At 46.9% G+C, this 12,321-nt stretch overlaps 1 protein-coding gene across 1 annotated transcript in view; it reads left to right on the forward strand.

Annotated features, from left to right (window-relative positions):
• Abca4 (ATP binding cassette subfamily A member 4) overlaps nt 1-12,321 on the forward strand; it is a 137,356-nt gene that overhangs the window by 20,652 nt on the left and 104,383 nt on the right. Inside the window, 1 exon segment of the mRNA NM_001446892.1 lies at nt 4,326-4,523. Within this exon segment, the coding sequence (NP_001433821.1) occupies nt 4,326-4,523 (198 nt within the window).

The raw sequence follows: 12,321 nt of genomic DNA on the forward strand, positions 1-12,321 counted from the left end.
TCATCTTTACCAAGACGGAACTCTCTGTTCATCACCATCAGTAGAGTCTCTTCCGGTCCTTTCTTCCTGGCACATGAGCACAGCTCTGGGAGGGGTGGGGCATCTCAATACCGCATTGCTTCTAGGAAATCATTAAATGAAGAGAGGAATACAGTTCTGTCGCATTCCCATCTCTCCAGCCCTGAAAACTCCTGAGGATGCTTCAGGCCCCAATCTAGATGTTGCATCCTCAATAACGCTCATAAGCTTCCTTTCTTGGGCCAATCCTCCCTTTTCCTTACTCACCAGAGTTAGTGAGCATTGGCGAGTCTCTAGGAGTCTCTGCGAGGCCCACACACTGTAAATCACCATGAATCACTCGAATGCTCCACTCTATGCCTGTTTCCTCACCACGAAAATGCCTACCATACATGGTGGTAATAAGAAGAGACTGAAAAATTAATATATGTGAACCACTTAGAATGGTCCCAGACACACTTAATAAGCACCAAGTACTTTGTCACCATTATTTTTGAGACAGGCTGTCATGTAGCCCAGGCTGGCCTCAAGTACACTCTTAGCTGAGGACGGCCTTGAGCTTCTGATGTTCCTGCCTCTACCTTCTGAGTGCTGGGATTACAGGCCTGCCCTGTACCACCATGTCTGGTAAAGTCTAGGAACTTTGACTAGCTATTCTCTTGCTCTCTCTTCCCACCCCCCCCCACCAACTCTGTTTCTCTCAATGTCTCTTCTGTGGTAGGTGTGACACCCAGAGTGTCACGCATAGGAAGGAGGGGTGTTCTGCCACTGAGTTATCTCAGCCCTGACTGACCTTTCTGATCCTTCTCCTTTCATAGTCTAGCTTTGATTTATTTGATCTTACACTTATACCGTCTAACTGCTCATATATGCAGCTACTTAGAGAGCTCTTCAAAGGATAGGAAGCCTGTGTTAGTCATCTCTAGATTCCCCAGTCCTCGATCCCTGATCAATAGTTCAGTGAATAACACTGAAAGAGTATTTGATTGGATAAGTGAGGTTTTGTCAATTAGGATTTTTTTTGCTTTTTGTTTTGTTTTGTTTTTTGTTGGTTTTTTTTTTTTTTTTGTTTTGTTTTGTTTTTTGTTTTTTGGGTTTTTTGGTTTTTTTTTTTTTTTTTTTTTTTGGAGTTGTTTGTCAATTTAGCACAAGCAAGAGTTCTCTGAGAAAAGGGAAACTCAATTAAGAAAATGCCTCCAGGGCTGGGGATTTAGCTCAGTGGTAGAGCGCTTACCTAGGAAGCGCAAGGCCCTGGGTTCGGTCCCCAGCTCCGAAAAAAAGAACCAAAAAAGAAAAAAAAAAAAAAAAGAAAATGCCTCCATAAGATCCGGTTGTAGGTGAGCCTGTAGGGCATTTTCTTAATTAGTGGTTGATGTGGGAGGATTCTCAGCCCATTGTGAGTGGTGCCCTCCCTGGGCTGGTGGTCCTGGGATTTATAAGAAAGCAGGCTGAGCAAGCCATGATGAACAAGCAGTAAGAAACACCCCTCCAGAACAAGAATAGAATAGAGAGGCAGGGAATAGAGAGGCAAAGATTAAAACAGAGACAGAAGGAACACCCATTCAGAGCCTGCCCCACATGTGGCCCATACATATACAGCCACCCAATTAGACAAGATGGATGAAGCAAAGAAGTGCAGACCGACAGGAGCCTGATGTAGATCTCTCCTGAGAGACACACCCAGAATACAGCAAACACAGAGGCGAATGCCAGCAGCAAACCACTGAACTGAGAATAGGACCCCCGTTGAAGGAATCAGAGAAAGAACTGGAAGAGCTTGAAGGGGCTCGAGACCCCAAAAGTACAACAATGTCAAGCAACCAGAGCTTCCAGGGACTAAGCCACTACCTAAAGACTATACATGGACTGACCCTGGACTCTGACCTCATAGGTAGCAATGAATATCCTAGTAAGAGCACCAGTGGAAGGGGAAGCCCTTGGTCCTGCTAAGACTGAACCCCCAGTGAATGTGATTGTTGGGGGGAGGGCGGTAATGGGGGGAGGATGGGGAGGGGAACACCCATAACGAAGGGGAGGGGGAGGGGCTAGGGGGATGTTGGCATGGAAACCGGAAAAGGGAAAAGGGAATAACATTTGAAATGTAAATAAGAAATACTCAAGTTAATAAAAAAAAAAAAAGAAGAAAAGAAAAAAAGAAAGAAAGAAACACCCCTCCACGACCTCTGCATCAGCCATCAGCTCCTGCTTCCAGGTTCCTGCTGTTTGAGTTTTTGCATTGATTTTCTTCAGTGATGAGGAGTCTTAAGGCTACTAAATCCTTTCCTCCCCCAAGTGGCTTTGGTCATGGTGTTACATCACAGTGACAGTGACCTTACTTAAGACAGTCCTTGGGATTGCCAGGCGGTCCTGGGTGTATAAGAAAGTTAGCTGAGCAAGCCATGGAGAACAAGTCAGTGAGCAGCTCCCCTCCATGGCCTCTGCTTCAGTTCCCACCTCCAACCTCCTGCCTTGAGTTCCTGTCCTGACTTCCCCTCATGATGGACTGTAAACTATGGAATGAAATAAACCTTTTCCTCCCCAAGTTGCTTTTGGTCCTGGAGTTTCATCCCAGCAATAGAGAGAAAACCAGGACGTTAGCTAATCCCTATGTACATGTGTTGTTGCCTGGTCCCCTTTCACGAGCTCCTTCCTTTGGAGTACGAGAGGGTCAGACAAAGTGAGCTTATGAAAAATGTTTCAGCTTCTGGCTAGAGAGATGATGGGGTTTTGCCCAGAGATACGAAATGAGGTGTGGGCAAAGGCAGAATGATCTGTGGGAACACCCCTATTACAGACCCTAGACTGATCATGCCTGTGCCTCATGGGGGAACCAGTGTGGTGTCTGTGTGATACAGAACCATGTTTCTTTCTGTGAGGCTGACAGAGACTGCTCTGCCTTCCAGTGTGGAGGTCTGTGTGATAAGAGTTACACAGTGTCTTCAGGGCCTAGTCTTGTGAATCTGTTCCATGGTACCCAGTCTGGAACTCTGGGATGACGGTGAACACTCCAGGCAGCTAAGAAGCCCTGACCAGGCTTGAGACCTCTTCCATTCCATAATAGTCATGGAGAGCAACATAGTCATGGTGTTCCAAGTCATTCTCTGTGAGCTTCTAAGAGGTGTGGGATGTGGGCTAGCTAGGTCTATGGCTGTGGTTAAAATATGTGCTATATACTTGATTCTGAATTTCAGAGAATCACAAACATTTTCAGCACAATTGTTCTCCCGTTGCAATTTATTTGAGACATACTGAAAGTTATTTGTTGTGTAGCTGAAATTTAAACTTAATTGTGTCAGGTATGGTGGCTTGCTCCTGTAACCTCAGAAGACTGAGATAGGAAAATTACCTGAGCTACAGAATAAGTTCCAGGTCAGCCTGGGCTAGAGTGAGACCCTGCCTCAAATAGTCAAGCAAACAGAAAACAATAACAAAATCAAAATCAAACTGATCTGGCTTCCTTGTATTTTTGTGTGGTAATGCTAGTGAGAAGAAGTTGATCAATGTCTCCATAATATGTGTTTGTTTTCACTACTCCTCCACTTCAGCCACTGGGAGAAGCCCTGATGGCGCCTTAGCATCCTTTTCCAAGGAGATCTCTCAATCTTTACAAAGCTTTCTGATAAAGTGAGCTTTGAGGTAGGGTTTGAATTTTTAACAATTAAGATGACCACGAACTTGAAGGCTTACGACAGCACAGGTTTATTACCTTATGATTCACCAGGTCATGCAAAGTCGAGGTTCCATTAAGTCACACTCTTCACCGGGCTGTCTAAAGGAAAACCCATTTTCTCATCTTACCCACCTTGACAGACTGAACGCACTCCTTGGATGGAGGTCCCTCCCCGTCCCCGCTTGCCAAGATGAGTAGTGGCCTGTGAAGCCTTTCTCACAGCACTTCTGCCTCACACAGTTTTTCCTCTGCCACCTCTCAACGTCATAGTCCCTTACACGACATTAAACCCACCTGGATGACTCAAATCAGTCTGTGTGTTTAGGGTTTCGTTTCTTTTTGTTTTTTCTCTGTGTAGCCCTGTCATCCTGGAACTCCCTCTGTAAACCCTGGGTGGCCTCTAATTCGCAGATCCGCCTGCCTCTACTGGGATTAAAGGCACGAGCCATCATCACCGTCCAGCTAATCTGTGTGTTTTAAACCAACTAGTTAGCAGACTGTCTGCCCTTTCAATCCCCTTTGCCGTAGAAGGTGGTCTGTTCATCAGGACTGTGGGTCAGGATGTGGTACCCTCGTTTAAGAGGCTGGTAAAGTTTTCCTACAAGGGGTTCTCCAGCATCTTTTCTCTTCCCTGCAGTTTGCTTATGGAGTCCCAGACTTGGAACTGAAAGACATTGCCTGCAGCGAGGCCCTGTTGCAACGCTTCATCATCTTCAGCCAGCGTTGGGGGGCACAGGCGGTACGCGGTGCCCTGTGTCCCCTCTCCCAGGTCACCCTACAGTGGATAGAAGACACTCTGTATGCCGACGTGGACTTCTTCAAACTCTTCCGTGTGGTAAGGAAAGGGTTCCCTGTCTGCATCTTAGGATTCCTGGCAACTCCTGGGAGCAGGCAGGCCATTGGAGAATTGACATTAAGGAAGGTGTGTGCTCGATGGAGCCTTGAGGAAACTCCTAGTTCTTCTAGAATAGCAGCAGGGGAAAGGAGTTTGGTTCACAACCCCTCCCTCCCCACCCAACCCCCAGCCTCTGACAGTGGGTGTATATCCACTCCAAATGTGAAAAGAATGTTCTCCACCATCTGCAGATTAGTGAGTCTCATTCATGGTTACAGGTAAGACACTGGCTCTGTTCTGGTCCTACTGTTCATCTAGACAACAAGTATGATACTTCCGGGGTGCCCAACCTTTTGACATGTAACCTGACATTGTCATCTACAGGCATGTTGAGATTCCTTCACAGTTATCTCGGAATCTGCCCCCTGTGGACCACAGGTTGGACAAACCTGTGTATAAAATAGTAGGAAAAGGTAGAGAGGGAAAAAAAAAAAACTGTGCAAAGCTTTCATACATTTCAACCAGCGAGTTCAAATTTTTTCTTATAGGTCTGTATTTGACCCCCAGGTACTCTTCCTAGATAGAAAAACAAAATAGAAAAGTTGATTATCTCAACATTTCAGGAATGCTGGACAGCTAAGCCAGCCTTCTGCTCTCCAGCCATACCCAGACTCCCAGAGTCCACGAATGTCTCCTTTTGCTAGAAGGGTAGGGTGGAGCACAGAGGTGTCAAACTTCAGGATGTGGGAAATCATCAGAGGTTGTTAAAACACGCAAGTTCAAGTCCCCAGCCCTGCTGGTGGGAAGCTGCCTCATTCCTTAGGCGATTCGTTTTTTAAAAATATTTTTATTGGATGTTTTATGTCTTTACATTTCAAATGCTATTCCCTTCCCCCCTCTAGGAGATCCTTATGGGGGTCCCTAGAGGCCACATTTAGCAGCATTTATTAGAATCCTTTAGAAAAGATGCTGTTCTAGCATCCCAATTGTATGTTTCTTTTTGCCTGTATTTTAATTTCTGAACCTGTGCCATGAGGAAAGTCAATCACTAAGATGTTATTGGAGATATTCTAAGGTTATTTGTTGATTGTGGAGTTTATATTATTTTGTTTTCATGGTTGTTTTCTCAAATCTCAGAAAGTGTACACTCTCCTCTCTCTCTCTCAGTCTTGTTCTCTCCCCTCCCTCTAGCCCCCTCTCTTGCTCTTTAATGCTCTTTCTAGCTCTCGCTCTCTCTCTCTCATCCTCTCTCCCTTTCTATAGCTCTCTCTAATGCTCTTTCACACTCTTCCTCTCTTGTTCTCTCTCCCTTTCTCTTTTGCTCTCTCTCTTCTCTCTCTTTCTTTCTCCCTTTCTACAGCTCTGTCTCTCTAATACTCTTTCACACTCTTCCTCTCTTGTTCTCTCTCCCTTTCTCTTTTGCTCTCTCTCTCTTTCTCTCTCCCTTTCTACAGCTCTCTCTAATGCTCTTTCACACTCTTCCTCTCTTGTTCTCTCTCCCTTTCTCTTTTGCGAGCTCTCTCTCTTCCTCTCTCCCTTTCTACAGCTCTCTCTAATGCTCTTTCACACTCTTCCTCTCTTGCTCTCTCTCTCTCTTGCTCTCTCTCTCTCTCTCTCTCTCTCTCTCTCTCTCGGCTTATCTTTAAGCTGGGGACAGGGTTGTTGCTGAGTTGGTGAGAGTGCTTGCCTTCCATACACAAATCCGGGGTTAGCTCACATAAACATCTGTAATCCCAGCACTTAGGAGGTGGGGCAGGAGTGCCGGACTTTAATGATCATCTTCAGCTAGCCTAGGATACAGGAGGCGTTGTCTTTGGGGGGGAAAATACACAGAACAGGAAAGAAAGGAGAAGAAAAGAAGCCAGATGCATTCTTTAAAATGAATCAAAATAAAATAGGTCTCATAGTTTCTGACAGTTAATTTTGAGTTTCCCTTGGGAGTAACTCTGAATTTCCCCAGCTCATTGGGATGGGCCTCCAAAGCAGGTAAAAGGTGTCATGACCTGAGGAGGTCACCATAAAAAGTCTAGGGCCTCAGAGATGCCTTGATGCTTCCTATACTGCCGACAGAATTAACAGCCTGTGGCCAGAACATCTCTGTCCTCAGCGGGCTACAAGAGCAACCTTGGCCTCTTCTGGGGTCTGGTCTTCAGTTCACTTTGTCCTGGGTGGGGCCAGAATAGACTTGAATCTGGACAAAACTATGCATCAGTGACTAGACCTTGTGTCAGACAGTTCTGCATTACCATAACACAGTCCCTAATCTGTCAGAGAAAGAGCTTCCTTTGGTTCACAGTTTTAGAGATTCCAGTCTGTGACGAATGGATCTTATCATTTTGAGTCCTTAAGGAGGCAGCACATAGTAGCTGAATACATGGCAGAATAATGCACTCATTTCTCAGAAGAGAACGAGGGGGGACTTGGAGTTCCCACTATACCCTCCAATGGCAGACCTTTCACTAGCCCAAAGACCTCCCACTAGGCCCTCTCCCTTACCAGTTCCACGGTCCTCACTGGTGTCAAGATGGAGAGCATCCCTTTAACAGATGGACCTTTGTGTGACACTAAGATACAAACTGTAGTTAACCCCTTGCTGGGGCTGATCTGGGTGTTTACTTATCAAACAAGACCAGAAACCCTTCTTAGTTTGGGTTTTATTGCTGTGTAGAGACACTAGGACCAAGGTCACTCTTTTAAAGGACAACAATAAACTGGGGGCAGGCTTGCAGTGTCAGAGGTTTAGTTCATTAGCATCATGGCAGGTCACTTCCATGGCATCCTGAAGATAGACCTAGTGCTGGAGAAGGAGCTGAGAGTTGATCTGAAGGCAGCAAGGAGGAGACTGGATTACGTACCCGCATAGCTTGAGCATAGGAGACCTCAAAGCCCGCCCCCACAATGACAGACTTCCTCCAACAAGGCCACACCCATTCCAACAAGGCCGCACCTCCTACGAGTGCCCCATACTCCTAATGGCCCAGCATTCAAACACATGAATCTGTGGGGGCCATTCCTATTCAAACCAACACACCTTTCTTCTGCCTTTCATTGGCTTTAGAAATCAGAAGTTTTACTAGTCTCTCTCACTTACTTAGATGTACCTGCTCTGTACATCTGCAGTGGGTACCTGCAGGGGCCAGGCACTGAGCAGAGGCCATGGCGCCAACATTGAGCCTCCTTCCCTCACTCAGCTCACAAACAATCCAACCAACCAGCTCAAAGCTCCTCCGTGGAGAAAGCTCAGCCACAAACAATACTTGTCCCTGAGAGCAGCAGTCCTTAGTTTAGCAGAATACAGAATCAGCAAGAAAGCTTCAACAGCTACATATGTGGGGGTGGGGGTGCAGTTTAGTTGTAGAGTACTTGCCTGACATGCCTACTAGGCCCTGGGTTTGATCCCCAGCACTGTCACATACTAACCACGCTAACGTACACTCTGTAATTCCACTGGTGGGAAATTAGAGGCAGGAGGAGCAAGGTCACCCTTGACTACATGAGGTGTTTAAGGCCAGGCTGTCTCAAAAAAGAAAAAAACAAAGTATACTTCTAGCCCCAGAATCCAGAGTCTGTTAGTTCAGGTTACTTCGGTATTTTCGAGATCTTTGTAGATAGCTCCAAACTCCAGCCAGGGTCAAAAATTATCAACCTGAGCAAAGGAGTTTGACCTTACAAGCTCAGTTTGTATAGACGAAACAGCAATACGCGTAACACAAACACCTCCAGGCTTCAAGAACACAGTGCTTCAGAGGTACACTGCCCACCCCTTCTCTTAGAACTACGAGGCAAAAGTGGGCGTGGCAGAGGGAAACACCCCAGCGGGAGGCATCAGGTGACCTGCGCAGACCTCCTGGCCTGCCATCCCCTTCGGTCCTTCTGCCTCAACGAGAAAAGAACTGAGTGAAGTAGAACTCGTGAGCGCCTAGCAAAGTGTAAACACCCTGTCTAGTCGTCTAGTGCCCTTGAAATGTGCCTTCCCCGGTACAAACGAACAGGGCAGCTAAACATTAAAAGCAAATAAATTACTAATAAAGAACTTAAAAGAAATAGCAAGCATTAAATAAGATTTTGCTTTCATTGTTTCCTGTTCCCATCCTGGGGAGTGGTTTTAGGAAAACAATCCCCAGGCAGGCATAGGGTGGCCTGGGCAGACCCCGTGGCCCCCTGGAGGAGCATGACTAGCCTCTGTGGCCTGACTGTTATTGCAGCTGGTTGGCGCATAGCCACTGTCATTCCGGCCGGGGAGTGGGGGTGGGGGGACCCTGGGCCGGCCCTTCTCCTGGGTTGTTTCTTGTGCACACGTAGCCCTTATATAAATAAGGTGTTATTAAATGCCAAGTCAGTTCTCATTAACAAAGAAAGAGGGGGGGAAAAATCTCTGTAAGCCACTGTGACCAGCACCTGCCCCTGCTGAGTATAGAGCTAGGGTTGGGGTAGGGTGAGAGCAACCTCCAGACCTGGGAATCTGTAGAGCTGAGGGAACTGAGGGAACAACCTAGTGGGAGTTAAGCACCAACTGGGGCCAGCTGTGTTTTTCCTCTTCCTTTAGAGGTCAGAACGGAATGTTGTCATCTTCAAATAATCCAAATGCAGTTCTTTGGGCCTTGTTCTACCCAACCCCGTCACATAATGTGTGTGTGTGTGTGTGTGTGTGTGTGTGTGTGTGTGTGTGTGTGTGTGTGTCTGTTTCTCTGTGTCTGTCTCTGTCTCTCTGTCTCTGTCTCTCTCTCTGTCTCTGTCTCTGTCTCTGTCTCTCTCTCTCTCTCTCTCACACACACACACACACACACACACACACACGCACACTCGCATATGTTCCCTTGATTCTCTCCATGTTTTAGCCTCTCTCAGATTCACCTCCAACTGCCATAGCATGAAGTTCGTCTTTACCTGGGACCTTTTCAGGCTAACAGCAGGCAACTTGAAACCCAGAGGCTCAGAGCTGGGCCCAGGGCATCATTACTGCCAGCAATACCTGAAACTTTCGCGCCTCATTAAAAACAAAAACAGAAACAACCGTGCATCCCTTTAGTCCTTTAGTCCGTTTCGGGTGAGGGCCCAGGTTGCGCAGGCCCCTCTGCCCCTCCTCCACCCCACCCCTCCTGCCTTCCTGTTTTCTCTCCCACTCCGGTGCACAGCTTTGAAATCTTGCTGAGAAGCAAATTCGTCCCTTGTCTGTGGATGTTTATTTGTGGAAACTCAGCCGAGGAGAAGAGGCGACGCTGAGACCGCCATTCTGCTGGGAAATCTTGAGTTTCCCCTCCTTTTCCCCCTTCTCCGTGGCTGTGGAGGGAAGAAAGATGGCTTCTGGGATCACAACTTTCTCCTCTGTAAATGTTCCTGCTGTAGCACAGTTTGGCTTCGGTTTTTCCCTCTCTCTCAATCTCTACGCTGCTGTGGCTTTTGCTTTTCTGTCTCCGTTGCACTTGTGTCCCCGGGACTCTCAGCTGGCCGAATATTGAGTTTCAGAGAAGAAAAGGCCAGTCTTGGGGGTCCTGACTACTTGCCGCAGCCCATGTCCCGCTTCACTCTTGGCTCTGCTCCCTGAATTCCTGAGTCACCGGGAGTAAACAGAGGCGGACTGCGCATCCTCTGGCGAGAGCTGGCCTTGCTTTCCGCTCCCCGGGGTCACTGGCCAGCAGTTTGTTAAATTTCAACTATGTGCTCCAATTTTCGAGTGGCTTTTTTGCTATGCACAATTCTCTGGGGAAACCCCACATCTCCTGGGTTTAACAATAATGTCTCATTAGTGACTTTACCTCTATGATATATTTCTTCCCTCCCCTCTCTCCCCCTCCCTTCCTCTGGATTGCTGCGGCTACCTAACTTTCTCCTACTTCGGGAAGAAAGGAGAAAGAAATCAAATTCCAGTGCAAGCAGCAGTGTGTGTGTATTGAAGGGGAGTTGGGGTAGTGGTAGGGGGGCAGGGTGTGTTGGGGACTGTGGGGGTTGGGGGCACATGGCAGGCAGAAACAAAACTCAGACAGAAACAGAGTTTTAAAAACCATTAAGCCATACTAGAAGTATTTGACTTACAGCATCTGTAGCTTCCCCCCGCCCCGTTTACATCTATTAAATTAGTGGTTATTAGGATAGGGGTCCCCTTGGCAAATAGATTTCAATAAAGGAAATAGAAGGGAGGTCTTAATGTGCCTGGGCTAATGATCTTCTCATTTGCTTGTCTTGAGTTCCTTTAGGATCTAGATATATATGGTAAGCTAGGGCTTGTTCTCAGGACAGACCAGATGTGACTTTATAGACTGAGGAAGAAAGAATCCTGGTGATCAGAGCTAAAGTGACTTGGGACAGAAGCCAGTCCCTGGGACAGCTGCTAGTTCGGAGAGTGGGGTCTGGTGTCTCTGCCTGTCTTCAGTCAGTATAGATCACGTACTTACACTATGTGATACCCACATGCTAGATAACAGGTTCCCTCCAGTGTAAATTGGCTTTTGGAAGGATTTTGGCTCCTGATAGATACTTCGGCTCTTTGCAGAACAGTAGTTCTGAATTGTTTTTATGGATTAGGATCATGTTTGAGAATCTGACACTAGCTCCAAGCCTTTCCCTAGGGAATATAAGTCCCCACAGATGTGAAGGGGTAGAGACTCTTGGAAGCCACAGAAGTCAGACCTTAGGTTAAAATCTATTGCAATGAAGTTTCTTTCCTACCTCCCTACTAATATACAAGTATCTCAGATATATCTCAAGTACAAAATAAGATGTTTCTTTTTTCTTTTTCAAGAGTTAAACTCACTCTAAAAGTTTACAGTGGGAATGTGGATGACAGATCTGTCCCCCACCCCCACCCCTGCCCCAGAAGCACTTACACGAATGCATATGTGCACAGAATCTATTATACACAGTCCAGGATCACTCAGGACAGTGACAGAACCACAGGATCCTCTCCGAAGATGATGCGACTGTGTCCGTGCTTGAGCACACAAGGGGATCAGAGTTAAGACCCAGATGTACAAGATAGAAACTCACTCCCATATTACAAACTTAGAACAGCAGCAGAATTCAGCCATGAGGGAGACCCCATGTCGTAGTAATCCAGCGTACACTGAACTGCGGAGCTCAGGGCGACAGGTAGATAATCACAGCACAGATGTGACCTCACGTCTGGGGTCCAGCACAGTCTCAGCTAACGCCCAGGCCCCCGAACCGCTACCTGCAGCCCAGCCTCAGCACAGTCGAGGTGTTTCTTCCTTCTGGGTTGAGGCAGGGTACAGGAAACCATGCCGGTTCCTGGTGTTGTCGTTGACCTTGGATATTTTCATAAAACCCCTCAGCACTGGCTCTGGAGGGTGAGATCAGTGGTAGAGGACCAGAGTCCTGGGCCACCTGCTGGCCCATACAAGCATCCCCTAGTGGCCCAGAGACTGCTTTCTGGTGCTGTTTATAAAGGGCCATTTCTTCTACCTTGTGATTGACAATAAGACCCATTCTACACACATCATGGGAGTGCAGTGAAATTTGTGTCAGAGAAAAGATGGGAAACACACTTTGAAACCAAAGACATTTTGCTTATACCAAGTGAAAGTGTGGGCAGGTTCAGTCAGTAAAGTGGTTGACCTAAAGTATGAGGGCTGTGTTCAACACCTAGAACCTATGTGAAAAAAGTCAGATATGGTAGAGCATGCTTGTAGATCCCTGCACTAGGGAGGCAGAGGAAAGTGTATCCCAAGGGCTCACTGGCCAGCCGGCTTACCAAGCTCCAAGCCAGTTCAAGGCCATGACTCAAAATTCAAAATTGATTAATTAATTAATTCATTCATTAAAGGGTGAATGGTGCCTGAGG

This window comes from Rattus norvegicus, chromosome 2, assembly GCF_021556685.1.
Source record: "Rattus norvegicus strain SHRSP/BbbUtx chromosome 2, alternate assembly SHRSP_T2T, whole genome shotgun sequence".
Taxonomy (NCBI): Eukaryota; Metazoa; Chordata; class Mammalia; order Rodentia; family Muridae; genus Rattus; species Rattus norvegicus.